This window comes from Bos mutus, chromosome 4, assembly GCF_027580195.1.
Source record: "Bos mutus isolate GX-2022 chromosome 4, NWIPB_WYAK_1.1, whole genome shotgun sequence".
Taxonomy (NCBI): Eukaryota; Metazoa; Chordata; class Mammalia; order Artiodactyla; family Bovidae; genus Bos; species Bos mutus.
In genome coordinates, this window is record NC_091620.1 from 88,010,285 (window position 1) to 88,025,522 (window position 15,238).

A 15,238-nucleotide genomic window follows, 5' to 3' on the forward strand; every position below is an offset into this window, starting at 1 on the left:
TGTCTGCAAGGCACGAAGAAGGTCCTCACCAGAACTTGACCATGCTGGCATCTTGACCTTGGACTTGTAGCCTCCAGAACTGAGGGAAAGTAAATTTCTGCTGTTTAAGACACCCAGAGCATGATATTTTGTTACAGCAGCCTGAGCCAAAACAATGTGATAGCTCAGAGCAAGCTAAAGCTGATACACTCCTGAATTAAGGCTGTAGGGATACAGACAAGGGGACAGACGTGACAGCTACTTTCTATCTGAAAGGAGCTGATGCCCACAGGATGTAGATGGAAGAATGATGTCTCTCAGGTTTTTAACCAGAGCAACTGGGAGAAATGTATCACTGAGGAAAAGGGGCAAGAGGAAGAGCACAGAGAGGTGAGGGGCAGATGCAGCACCCTGTCTCGGGCACACTGGGACACTGCTGGTGTTGACCTGGAACCTTGGGGCTCCGAAGAGAGGTCTGGTGGAAGACTATGGACCTGCCTTGTCAGCCGAGGAAAGCACCGCCAGCCTCAATGAGCTTGCCTGACAATGCACAAGCTTAGGAGTGAATAGGGCTAGTAGGTAGCTTTATGATACTTACATGCCCCAAAACCCCCAAACCCACAGGGATCACATATAATAATATTTTTCTCCAAATAAAACTAGTTCTGTAAACTATTTCTACACATACCTGATCTTGTAGCAGAGTGCCTCCGAACGCCCAGATACAAGCAAAGACAAAGTAGACCTCATAAACTTCCTTTGGGCTGTCAGAAGGTACATTTTCAGGAGTCAATAAACACTCCAGAAGAGTACAAATAGTCTAAAGAAAAAGAAAAAGCCATTCTTTCAGGGCAACAATTTTTTTTTTTAATAACCAGTGAAGAAAATTCATAGGACTTAGGAATAAATCCTCTGTACCCTTAAGAGATGTTATGATTTTCCCCAGCTCTGTAATGTGCTATCCTGGGAGATGCATAAATGACTGCCTTGGGTTTCTGAGTTGGCAGTGGAATCCCTTGGCCACTTTCAACCAGACGTATCTTCTATGTAACAACAAACTATCAAAAAAAACCCCTATTATCATAAATTCTCCAATTAATAATCACTATAATAAAGAGAAATACACATTAAAAAAAAACAAGGGGGATACAGCTGTGCTGTCTTTTTAATCACTTTTTTTAATAGTGAGTCCTTCTATACGCAGGACTCTATAACCCACTTTCTCACTTAAAAACAAAGTAAAGGCGTTTTTCTCTCCAGCACGTGTTGCCCTACAACATCACTGGGAACGAAGGCACGAGGTGGAAGGGATGTGTGACTACTGCCCTCGAGTAGACATTTAGATAACTCACTTTCCCTTCATTCTCTGGCAGCTGTTTCCCCCACCTGTTGTCATAAATTTAGAAAGTCAGACTGGCTGCCCTTAGCTTGTGGCATTTTTTGGACGTGAGACTACATCTAACTCTGGAAGAAATGCTATTCAGGAACTTGCTCTTCAGATCCTCCGTGTGAAAGGGCTCCATTGGTCTGAAATTCCCTCCATGTCCAGGGCAATGAGGTCAGTAACAAAGGGAACACGGCTGCGGCTAAGGCCTTTCTCATGTGAAATAATAACCATAACGAACACGCTTTTTAGCTCGCACAAAAATGGTTGTCATGAACTAGTGCTGTCACAGACCCTCAAAACTCAGGAGACCCTTCCCCCAGCTTTCGGAGGCAGTGGTAGATGTTTATCAATATCATGCACACAGCACGGAAAGCTGTAACAAGGCAAGTGACGTGTGTGTGTCTCCCTCCCAATCCTGAGAGGCAGGGAAAATGGTAATATGGAAAATTGGTCCTGGCATAAGTTGGAAGTGTTTTTGAAAATTTAATTAGTTGAGCACCTGTCACATTTTCATTAGGAAAAAAAAAACTTTATTGGAGGACAGTTGCTTTACAGCCTGTCATTTTCTCAATCTCTCTCTTGATTTCCATTATTTTATATTGTGCTGTGCTTGCTACTTTAAAACAATCTTCTAATCAAATAAAATTCACCAATTTGTTGTCAAGAAAAATCATGTAAAACCCTGAGACTTTGCTATTCCTGAGTAGAAGCCATGTTGGTCTAAGCAACTGTTAAAATCAAAATGAAAAAGACTAAAAGGTGTCAAAATGATGTCATCCACTGACCTCAACGTGCTAAGAACTCGTACGAGTTTTCTATTTTCTCCCAAACACAGTACTTGGAAAACATTTTAAGCTCTGCACCAGCAATTAATATAATCACACCTTGGTGTATATTCTGAAAGAGTTAAAACACCTTAACAAATGCAAAGCAAGAAAGTTTCGTATACTGGAAAACATAGTACATTAATTTCTTAAAGTGGCCTTTTAAAAGAATGAAATGATACCATTTACAGCTACATGGATGGACCTAGAGATTATTGTACTAAGTGAAGTTAGACAAAGAAAGGCACATATACGGCATCACTTACATGTGGAATCTAAAGTATGACACACATGAACTTATCTATGAAGTGGAGACAGATTCATGGGCTTAGGGGACAGACTTGTGGTGGCCAAAGAGGGGGCGCAGTGGGAGGGATAGACTGGAGTTCAGGATTAGCAGATGCAAGCTGGTATATGTAGAATGGATGAACAACAAGGTCCTAATGTATAGCACAGGGTGTGTGTATGTGTTAATTGCTCAGTCATGTTTGACTCTTTGAGACCCCATGGACTGTAGCCTGTCAGACTCCTCTGTTCATGGAATTCTCCAGGCAAGAATACTGGGGTGGGTTGCCATTTCCTTCTCCAGGGGATCTTCCTAACCTGGGGATCGAACCTGGGTCCCCTGCATTGCACACAGATTCTTTACCACCTGAGCCACCAGGGAAACCCCGCCAGGCTCCTCTGTCCATGGGCATTCTCCAGGCAAGAACACTGGAGTGGGTTGCCATGCCCTCCTCAACTCAATTACAGTAAAATTAATCTCTCTAAGCAAGTCTCTTGTACACTCATTTTTGTCTTTATTTTTTTCCCTTATAAGCAGTCACAGCAAAGAGATGACTTTATGCAATAGCAGCCAGAAAGGAGTTAAGGATAAAACGCCATTTCTGAATACTACAGAAAAAGGAAGTGAGAGCAAAAATCATATTAATTCCTACTGACCTATTTTCACACTACTCTTAAATGAAAAAGTTCACACCACAGAGAAACACAAATATATAAGTCAACTTGAGAAAGAACACGATACTTGCTTTTTGCAAGTATTACACCAAAGGAAGTCTAATTAGGCTAACCACATAATTAATTCATTATGAATAAATTCAGGCCTGCTTTCAGAAATAAATTATACCTCAGATAATTACTGGTGAAGACTATCGTTTACTTAATTGGTGTGCGAATTATCCAAAAACCTGAACTTTCTCTTCTTATTATGCTTGTGACTTTCTAATTTAGCGTCAAACAAATTCTGTAATAGTAACTTCACAGTAACAAAGTACTTCAAAACCAATTTTGCTCCTAAAGAGAAACAAATAAAGGTTTCTAATTGTAAACCTTCTGTGAAGTTTTATACTTGTAAAGGCTGGGGGATCGTTTTTCCTCACACTGAGATTAAGATCACAACCTTCATTTCTGTGTGCCCTGCATTATCTTCATTTGCTGTCATGACAACGTATCATACATACTCTTCACTCTTAGCAGCTGTCTGACAATAAGGATCCGAAAAAAAAACCTATCCCTGAAATACTATGAACTCTTCATCTAGACTGGCCCGGACTTGAGGACTATTCTGGGGAGGGGGGAGTAAAGGAAGGGAGGAAAGAATGGGAGGTCTGTCAGGCCAGGATGGGTAGGGGTTGGTTCTTCAGGTGATATTCAGTAGCTTTCTCTTACTCACTGGTCAAAATCTTTTTTTTTTTTTTTTTTTGCCACTTGCCTTTTAATTTTAATTTTTTTCTAATTTTATTTTATTTTTAAACTTTACATAATTGTATTAGTTTTGCCAAATATCAAAATGAATCCGCCACAGGTATTGCATGAATTTATGGTTTTCAAAAAACACACTGAGCACCTTCTCTGGGCCAGCTGCTTAGGAAACAGAAAAATAAATGAAGCTGTTACAACCCTGTTCTTACTTCATGCAAATGTATTTGGGAAAAACACAATGATGCAATGATACATTTGGCGCCTACTGAGTGCTTGGCATTATGGAAATCTCTGGAGATATACAAATGATAAAAGGTGGCTCCAGGGCTCTAGTTCACAGTCTACTCAGAGAAACAGACCACAAACCCGAATGGTCAAGGCACATGACAGGCATGTGATAGAGGGCTGCCAAAAGCACAGGGGGATGTGGGGGCTGGCGGGGTGTGGGGCAACCTAATCCTTCCAGAAACCACTTCATGATTTTGAACAAGAACTTCTTTTTTGATCAAACCAAATCAGGACTACTGTGTGAAACAGAGGTACCCAAGACGAACCTGCACCAGGCTGCTCTCTGGAATTGAAGTGATGGTTTTAAAGCTTGTTCTCAGCTTTTCCAAGCAGGCAGGAACGTATTTATCAAAAAGAATCGTTAAATTGGCCTTTTCTGACTGATGCCACCTTCTGTCTATCCAACTGGCCACATACCTGAAAAAGAGCACAGAAAGGCTTTTATTGAGCACCAGGCTTGAAAAGCAGAAATTCACGTACTCAAAAGCTTCCCCCTTCAACACAGCTTGGTCCAATACTTCAGGGACATGTAGAGTGGGTTCACTCTATTTCTCAAATGGCAAATATTTTAAAATGACCCTTTATACACTTGTTTTAATGGCCACTTTTACCCAAATGAAAAGAATGTAAAAGAAACTACTAACAGCACTTAGAAACCCAACATAATAGAGGATAAGTAGGCCATTACCGAGCATTTATAAGGAAGTATACTTTGTCATTTCCTAGAGCACTGAAACTATTTTCAGAGGGTAGGCTTTATTTATGAAAACAGCTTGGGGTTTTTCTTGATTAAAATTGGCGTCGATTTTTTAGTAATGAAAAATCAGTTACAAATAAAGAGGCGAAAATTTCATAGGGACCATTTCCAAGTCCCTCCTGCTCACTGGACTGAACATAACTCTAACCTGAGAGCTGACAATGTGGTTCCTGTGTGTGTGCTCAGTTGCGTCCAACTGTCTACGGCCCCATGGACTGTAGCCCACCAGGCTCCTCTGCCCAAGGAATTTTCCAGGCAAGAATAATGCAGTGGGTGCCATTTCCTACTTAGGGGATCTTCCTGACCCAGGGATCAGACCCTCATCTTCTGCTTGGCAGACAGATTCTTTATCACGAGCATCAACTGGGAAGCCAATGAGTGGCTCTAAAATGGCATCTCACCCTTGGGTGCAGGCACATAAATCTGAAGCTTGTAAAATGTTACCACTTACCTTCATATTTCTAACATTAATAAAATAATGTTTGTCAATAAAATGAAACATGACTTAGTTGCACCCACAGTAGTCTCTGGAAAGAAACTGTATGATATGACATGAAAAATAATTGCTCAAAGAGTTCTCATCAAACAAGAAACAGTGGTCACAAATCCATGTGGCTGCCACCAGAGACAGTGCAACCAGATCAATGACAGCTATACCTTATTTTAAGCAAATCAGATTGCATATTTTTAATATCAAAAGAAATTAAGGCAAAATGATTATCTCACAAAGGCTCCCTCTGATAATCGTAGGGCTTCATGATGGGGTTTTATTAAATGTTCAACTATCTATACACTATTGCTAGATTTATGAACTATCAACTATTACAACTTTTTCAGGTCAAAGAGGAATGATTTTCAGCTGAAGTTCAGTTGCATGATGGTAACTGAAAGGTCACTTCTGGTGCTCTCTGAGTTACATCCAGTGGGTGCCACAGAAGAGTGGAATAATGGAATACGGTTGCTAGGTACTCAGAATGAAGGCCACACCTACCCCTTAGCTACTCTTTTTATTCTACACACGCTGGCAGAACTGAAGTCTCAGTATCCAGAGCTTTTTTTGGTGGGGTGCAGGGGGAATTATTTAGGGAGATGTGGCTCTGAGTCAGACTGCCCGGATCTTTATCCTTCCTTTAACTCTGTTTCCTTGGGAAGGTTAGTTAATGTCTCTGTGCCTCTAGTTTCTTAACTGGCAATGGAGATGATGATGACATGCTTTTCCTAGGGTTGCTCTGAGGAGCAAATGAGTTCTCATGTATTAAGTGCTTAGATTAATAACTGACATATAACAAATTTCCAATCAATGCTACTCATTAGCACAGAGTTGGTGTAATTGGGAGAACTGGGTTCAGATCCTGGTTTTGCCCCTCTGCGCATCTCCTAAAGGCAGCAGTGTCCTTCAGGGCAGGCAGCGCTCTGTTGGGTTTAAGAAATTCTACCCCAGCTCCCCACCTCTGTCTTTGGTCTCTGTGGCGGCAGAAGGCTGTGCAGGGCTAACTAGGAGCTGCAGCCTCAACAAAGCCACAGAGGGGGAAATGGGCTTTGCACTTAGGTAATAGCTACTTCATTAACCCTCACTGGCAGTAGCCAAAGTCTCAAAGGGAAAGCCCACCAGGCCCAAGAGTAAATGATGCTGTTGTACAAATTATGTCCACAAAAATGAAAGTGAATTCAATCAAACCAGGAGATGTGGTAAGAGTTGAAACTGATTGGAGGCAAACAAACAAAAAAAGAAACAAAATGACCTCTGCTAGCAGTCAACCACAGCATATAGCACTGGAAGTTAAGGAAAAAAAGGGTCTATATTGTTAAATGTGGACATTTGAAAGTACTATGTATAAATTACTGCTAAATTTAGTAAACATTAAAAGGCAGCAAATTATCTTCAGCAATGGAAAAACTGAAGCTATAGATCTATGCTATTGGCAATTCCTTCCACCCTATTTTTTAAAAGATGCTGTAGATTTGAATATGGCCAAATGAAACACACTGCTACCATACAACATACAAGTAAAAACATCATATATTTATTCCTTACCTACATATGAGTTCACCCACGTCACTGCCCCTGCCTCAGGAAATAGCTGCCTTAATGCAACAGATGCCTTAATGCATCACCTTAACGCTAATGTCTAGGTCACTAACAGAATCTTTGGCTCGTGGTGCCTGCAAATCTGTTCCATATAGGCACCTGTGTTGCGCCTCCTCCTTCTCCAGAAGTCTCATAGGTACATCACTCCTATAGGAACATCACAGGAAGTCTACAGCCCTGCAGTTGAGAAACTATAAAGGCAGCCAAAGTTTTCAGGCTTCTGAAGATATTATTTATTACTCTAAGTCTGGCATTGGGATCCCATCCTACAGCACAAGAGGAATTCAGAGCTCTCTCTAGTTTGCCCCTCGTGGCAAGATTTTGGTTTTCTATCATTCATGGGGGCCTAGAAAACAGCAGAAGCTGAAAAGGACCTACAGATCAGCAGTGTACATCGATGACTTCTGAATCTGTGTGTTTACACGTACAAACAGAATCCAAAGATGAAAGGATGGGATTGTAGGGATAGAAGACTAAGATCATCCAATATGGGTAACTGAATGAGTGAGACAAAGGTAGAATATTTTCAACTAAATTATTAGAGAAATGCAAATCAGAAGTACAATGAGGTACCACCTCACACCACTCAGAATGGCCATCATTAAAAAGTCTACAAATAGCAAATGCTGGCAAGGATATGGAGAAAAGGGAATCTTTCTACATTATTGGTGGGAATGCAAATGGGCTCAACCACTATGGAAAATAATATGGAGGTTCCTCAAAAAAAACTAAAAATAGAATTGCCATATGATCCATCAATCCCACTCCTGGGCATATGTCAGGAAAAAACAAAATTTTGAAAAAAAATACACGCACCCCTATGTTCATAACAGCATGATTCACAATAGATAAGAAATGGAAACAAGCTAAAAGATCATCCACAGATGAATGGATAAAGAAGATGCAGTGTGTGAATACACACACACACACACACACACACACACACACATAATGAACAGTACTTAACTGTTAAAAAAAAAAAAAAAGAAAGGAGGCCGTTTGAGGCAACATGGATGGACCTTAGAGGTTATTATACTAAGTGAAGTAAATCAGAAAGATAAAGACAAATATATGATATCACTGACATGTGGAATCTAAAATAGGACACAAGTGAACTTACCTATGAAACAGAAACAGACTCACAGACACAGAGAATGGGCTGGCTGCCAAGGGGGAAGGAGGGTGGGAGGAATGTTTGGGGTTGGCAGGTGCAAACCATTATATATCTGTGTGTGTGTGACTGAGTCACTTTGCTGTACACCTGAAACTAGCACAACACTATAAATCAACCGTACTTCAAAAAAATCAAGTTTTTAAAAGAAACATTTTCAACTAAAGTAATAGAGGGAAAAGTATGATCTGAAGCTGTGGCTCCCAAAAGTTATCTTCCAGGAATCAGACAAAATTTCAGAAATAATCCTGCCTTTTCCTATCGTTGTGCACAAGCTATGCAATACACATTTTGGTAGATCCCATTTTCAGTTATGCTTACTTTAAATAATTATAAATGAATTTAATTGTTCTCTGGTTTTCTCTGCATTTTATTCCTTTCTACTAGGAAAAATTCTCACTGATGATAATTTTTAGAAATTTACTTCTAATTTCTCTCAAGATCACAACAGATGTAGGAGTCTTTCAGTAAACTTACTCAGAACTCAGAATTAAAATAGTATTTGATTCAGCTAGTCACTTACTGATATGATTTTAAGGATGTTGTTTGACTTATCTTTAAAATGTGGACATAAAATTATGCATTTAAATAGCTCAGTGAATTTTAACAAAAAATGTTCTTAGCAGGTTAAGTAATAAGAGCAATCTATTTATTCCTCAGTTGGAACATAGTATTTCATAATCTCCTCTATCCAAAATACCAGTTTCCACATATGAATTAAGAAAATATATTTCCTAACTCTGGACACTAAAGGTTCTAGAAGCAATGACATACCAATGGCAATGAGCTCTCTAGCATGGTATCTTGGATTCTAAATACTACTCCTTAGACAACTCCTGGCTCCTTAGAGAAATGGCCGAATGGAGTGTAGGGGAAGGAAAGTCTCAGATGAGCCCCAAGCATCTGGTTCAGCTAGAAAGCAAATATAAAAGAACATGGAAGGCGTTCCTGCTGGCAAAATTTAGGACAAATTGAGCATGCAAAAGAATACTGTTGGCAATGATTCATAATCCACTAGACTAAGATAAACAAGAACCCATGAATAGAAAATGACACTCCCCAAAAAGAAAAAGGAAGGGGGAAGAGAAAAAGGAGAGAGGAAGTGAGGAAAAAGAGTAGAAAGGAAGAATAGAAATAGTTTCTTTTTTACTAAAAAAATGTCACTTAATACACAGAGACAGAAAGGTGGACCCACTTTGCAACCACTCTGCAACTATCAGTCTTTGAAATATCTGGCTTCTTCTCTTCAAAGCTCTAAACATCATGAAATAAAAAGGTGGATAGATATTCTAGATTAAAGGAGAAGACAGAGATAAGTAACTGCAATGCATGGTCCTTGTTTTGATGTTGGATTAAAAAAAAAAAAAAGCTACAGAGGAAATTCCCAGAGGCGCTGGGAAATTTTGAAAAATCACTGTTTCGATAATATTATAACAAAGATAAATTTCTTAGGTATGTTTATTGGACTTATGTTCATGCAGGACCCACTCTAGTTCTTAGGGAGGAACTGTCAATGTCTCCAACTCATTTTCAGATAATTCAGCAAAAATAAACGTAGACAATTTATGTCTGTCTCTGCCTTTGAGAGGGAGTGTATGTACAGCCAAAGAGAAAGTAAATTGGGTAAAATTGTAAAAATTGATAACTGCAGGAAAAGACTGCATGGTTATACAATGTACTACCTACCACCTTTTTAACTTTTTAAATATTTTTCAACACTTTCAAATTAAAGAGTTGGGGGAAACTGAGACCTTAGATATTGGCTTTGGAAATTACATTAATGATTATATTGATCTCAGAGATAATTATGGATTAAATGAGTCAATACATGTAAAGCTATCATATTTTTTAATATTATGACATTAAAGTAAGGTAATAAAGTATCTGATAATATGGTGTAAAAAAATACCCCTCCCAACTGAAATAGTCACTTTTTAATAGTACACTGAAACTTTCTGGCAGTAGGAGGTAAAAATGTAAAAATATCCTGTATAGAGGATGCCCACTATTACGGATAATGACCTGGATAGACCCTTTAGTCACACAAAGGAAAATGAAAATCTACCCATTGATCTTAATTAGAACCAAACCTCCATAAAAACAGAATCTAATGGTAAAGAGGGGTTTAACTTTCTCAAGAATGCAAATCGGGTGAATCTTCTGCCATCCTATGATCTCTGACATACTAGATGAAAGTCCTTCTTTGGGGATTTAGACAGCCTCTGTTAGCACAAACTCCATATGTTACTGAGACAACTACAGAGACCTTGGGAACCGTGAGATTTACTACTGAAATCAGACCACACCAGTGGGGGTGAGGGGTCTCATGAATGAAATGGGGTACCAGGACCACCTCTGCTCTCTGCATGGGAAGGTCAAGGGACACTGGAGATTCTCCTTCATCCAGTCCCCAATCAACAGAAATGGCCTAGGAGCCAGTCAAAATCCTAGCTGGAGAAAGCAGCTGTTAGTCCAAGAAGAACTCTCCATCTTAGACTTTAAAAAATCAGTTCTTCCCCTAGCTTCACAGAAACCTGAGTATGGCTCTACTTGACTGTTGAGTTAGAGGATGAGACTTTCAGTAAACAAATCAGGACACAGAAAAGTAGCCTGGAGAAGTGCATGAGTCAGAAGTCTGGCAGGGAACAGAAGTCATCCTTGAATCAGGATAATAGAGAAGGATCAATAAAAGGACTATTGGGAAAGGAAAGGGCTACCAGAACCTGGAAGTAAAGAATCTCATGGAGAGATTTAAGAGGAGTTTCTCAGGTTGCTCAGTGGGTAAAGAATCTGCCTGCAATGCAGGAGATGCAGGAGACACTGGTTCCATCCCTGGGTTGGGAAGATCCCCTGCAGGAAGGCATAGCAACCCACTCTAATATTCTTGCCTAGAGGATCCCATGGACAGAGGGGCCTGGTGGGCTATAGTCTATAGGGTTGCAAAGAGTTGGACACGACGGAACACATACGCACGCTGATGAAGGACAGTCATCCTGTTGTAGTCCTATGGGGAGGGAGCGGGAGGAATGAAGAGATCTCACTCTCCTTTCTCCCTCTCATTTCCTGTCAGTGCTCCCCATTGGTCAAACCAACCAGAAGCCAGAGGGCAAGGAACGTACTGATGTGGTCCACACAGGACAGCCACTGGGTGCACAGAGCAGGGTGGAGGGGTAAAGAGAAGATAACTGACACAAGAAGCATACCGTCACAGCACTGTTCACGCGCAGAGCGCAGATGTTTCCACAGCACAGAGTGGGAATACGAGAGAAGGTGACAAGGGACCACCAGAATAAATGATGAAAAGTGTAAGCATCTGAAAAGTGAGCAAGTGGGCACAATAAACTTGTTCTAAATCAAAGTATCACCGCTTTGTTCACATATGCATATTATATAAATATATATACACACACATATATGCTCACTAAATGATATACTGACACCTAAGTGCTCCACGTGAGCTTTTATTATTTATTCACTTGGTCAACAAATGTATGTATTTACATGTACAAGCCATGAACAAGGCAATGTCCAACTAAAAATGACAACTGCATAAAGGTGCTAATTTATTTTAGTTAGCCTAATTAATTAGCACTAAATTTAATCACTAATATTTTCTTCAAATAGTCAAATACAATTTTAGCTTTTTTAATATCTAAGATTAATAGTTCTGTTCAGTTGCTCAGTCATGTCTGACGCTTTGTGACCCCATGGACTGCAGCATGCTGAGCTTCCCTGTCCATCACCAACTCCCGAAGCTTGCTCAAACTCATGTCCATTGAGTCAGTGATGTCATCCAACCATCTCATCCTCAGTCGTCCCCTTCTCCTCCTACCTTCAATCTTTCCCAGTATCAGGGTCTTTTCCATAGAGCTGCTGAGAAGACGACCCACAAACTGCAGAACAATTATACCAAAGAAATTCTCGCACTGTTAGGAAAGTTCTTGGACCAACAACAGATTTCCCAACCTGGGGATCCAGCAAACGGGACAGAGAATCCCCAGGGAATTTGACTTTGGAGGCCAGTGGGACTGGATTACAGAACTTCCACAGGACTAGGGAAACAACTCTTGGAGGGTAGAAATAAAACCTTGTATGCACCAGGAGCCAGGAGAAAGGACCAGTGTCCCCACAACAGACTGAGTCAGACTTGCCTGTGAGCCTTCAGGAGTCTCTGGTGGAGGTGTGGGTTAACAGTTTGGCCTCAGGCCAAACAACACAGAGGGAACACAACCCCGCCCATCAACAGAAAATTGGATTAAAGATTTACTGAGCATGGCCCAAACACCCTCTTCCAACAACACAAGAGAAGACTCTACACATGGACATCACCAGATGGTCAACACTGAAACCAGACTGATTATATTCTTTGTAGCCAAAGATGGAGAAGCTCAATACAGTCACAAAAACAAGAATGGGAACTGACTGTGGCTCAGATCATGAACTCCTTATTGCCAAATTCAGACTTAAACTGAAGAAAGTAGGGCAAACCACTAGATCATTCAAGTATGACCTAAATCAAATTCCTTACAATTATACAGTGGAAGTGAGAAAAAGATTTAAGGAACTAGAATCTGATAGAGTGCCTGATGAACTATGGATGGAGGTTCATGACACTGTACAGGAGACAGGGATCAAGACCATCCCCAAGAAAAAGAAATGCAAAAAAGCAAAATGGCTCTCTGAGGAGGCCTTACAAATAGCTGAGAAAAGAAGAGAAGTGAAAAGCAAAGCAGAAAAGGAAAGCTATACTCATTTGAATGCAGAGTTCCCAAGAATAGCAAGGAGAGATAAGAAAGTCTTCCTCAGTGATCAATGCAAAGAAATAGAGGAAAACAATAGAATGAGAAAGACTAGAGATCTCTTCAAGAAAATTAGAGATACCAAGGGATTATTTCATGCAAAGATGGGCTCAATAAAGGACAGAAATGGTATGGACCTAACAGAAGCAGAAGATATTAAGAAGAGGAAGGAAGAATACACAGAAAAACTGTACAAAAAAGATCTTCATGACCCAGATAATCATGATGGTGTGATCACTGACCTAGAGCCAGACATCCTGGAATGTGAAGTCAAGTGGGCCTTAGGAAGCATCACTAGGAACAAAGCTAGTGGAGGTGATGGAATTCCAGCTGAGCTATTTCAAATCCTAAAAGCTGATGCTGTGTGAAAGTGCTGCACTCGATATGCCAGCAAATTTGGAAAATGTAGCAGTGGCCACAGGACTGGAGAAGGTCAGTATTCATTCCCATTCCAAAGAAAGGCAATGCCAAAGAATGCTCCAACTACTGCACAATTGCACTCATCACACACACTAGTAAAGAAATGCTCAAAATCCTCCAAGCCAGGCTTCAGCAATATGTGAACTGTGGACTTCCAGATGTTCAAGCTGGATTTAGAAAAAGCAGAGGAACCAGAGTTCAAATTGCCAACATCCGCTGGATCATCAAAAAAGCAAGAGAGTTCCAGAAAAACATCTATTTCTGCTTTATTGCCTATGCCAAAGCCTTTGACTGTGTGGATCACCACAAACTATGGAAAAGTCTTCAAAAGATGGAAATATCAGACGACCTGACCTGCCTCCTCAAAAATCTGTATGCAGGTCAGGAAGCAACAGTTAGAACTGGACATGGAACAACAGACTCGTTCCCATAGGAAAAGGAGTACGTCAAGGCTGTATATCGTCACCCTGTTTATTTAACTTATATGCAGAGTACATCATGAGAAGTGCTGGGCTGGATGAAGCACAAGCTGGAATCAAGACTGCTGGGAGAAATACGAATAACCTGAGATATGCAGATGACACCATCCTTATGGCAGAAAGTAAAGAAGAACTAAAGAGCCTCTTGATGAAAGTGAAAGAGGAGAGTGAAAAAGCTGGCTTAAAGCTCAACATTCAGAAAAGTAAGATCATGGCATTCGGTCCCATCACTTCATGGCAAATAGATGGGAAAACAGTAGAAACAGTGGCTGACTTTATTTTTTTGGGGGGGGGGGCTCCAAAATCACTGCAGATGGTGTCTACTGCCATGAAATTAAAAGACACTTACTCCTTGGAAGGAAAGTTATGACCAACCTAGACAGCATATTAAAAAGCAGAGACGTTACTTTGCCAACAAAGGTCTATCTAGTCAAGGCTATGGTTTTTGCAGTAGTCATGTATGGATGTGAGAGTTGGACTATAAAGAAAGCTGAGTGCCGAAGAATTGATGCTTTTGAACTGTGATGTTGGAGAAGACTCTTAAGAGTCCCTTGGACTGCAAGGAGATCCAACCAGTCCACCCTAAGGAGATCAGTCTGGGTGTTCACTGGAAGAACTGATGTTGAAGCTGAAACTCCAATATTTTGGCCAACTGATGCGAAGAACTGACTCATTTGAAGACCCTGATGCTGGGAAATATTGAAGGTGGGAGGAGAAGGGGACGACAGAGGATGAAGTGGTTGAATGGTATCACCGACTCAATGGACATGAGTTTGAGTAAACTTCAGGAGTTGGTGATGGACAGGGAGGCCTGGTGTGCTGCAGTCCATGGGGTTGCAGACAGTCGGACACGACTGAGCGACTGAAGTGAACTGAACTGAGCATGGCCCTGGCCATCAGAATAAGACCCAGTTTCCCCCACAGTCAGTTTCTTCCATCAGGAAGCTTCCATAAGCCTTTTATCCTTATTCATCAGAGGGCAAACAGAAAACCACAATCACAGAAAACCAACCAAACTGATCACATGGACCACAGCCTTGTCTAACTCAATGAAACTATGAGCCATATCACAGTAATTCAACTCTATGCCCCAAACACTAATGCCAAAGAAGCTGAAGTTGAATGATTCTATGAAGAGTAATAAAAAGTTCACAAAACAACAAAAAACCCCAATAGTTAGATTAAAAAACAGGCAAAGGGCTGAAATAGTCACATCTCCACAGAAAATATACAAATGGCCAATGAACGCATGAAAAGATGTTCAACATGATTAATCATAAGAGAAACGTAAGTCAAAATTGGAATGCAATTCCACTTCACACCTATTAGGATGTTTCTATT

The 15,238-nt window shown here is 40.5% G+C and overlaps 1 protein-coding gene across 2 annotated transcripts in view; it reads right to left on the reverse strand.

Annotated features, from left to right (window-relative positions):
• The window catches only part of DNAH11 (dynein axonemal heavy chain 11), a 371,336-nt gene that overhangs the window by 187,757 nt on the left and 168,341 nt on the right, over nt 1-15,238 (reverse strand). For both annotated transcript variants that reach the window (XM_070369750.1, XM_070369751.1), the window contains exons 43-44: nt 4,449-4,599; nt 668-799 (exon numbers count right to left, since the gene is read on the reverse strand). In XM_070369750.1, the coding sequence (XP_070225851.1) occupies nt 668-799; nt 4,449-4,599 (283 nt within the window). The remainder of the gene's footprint in view (nt 1-667; nt 800-4,448; nt 4,600-15,238) is intronic.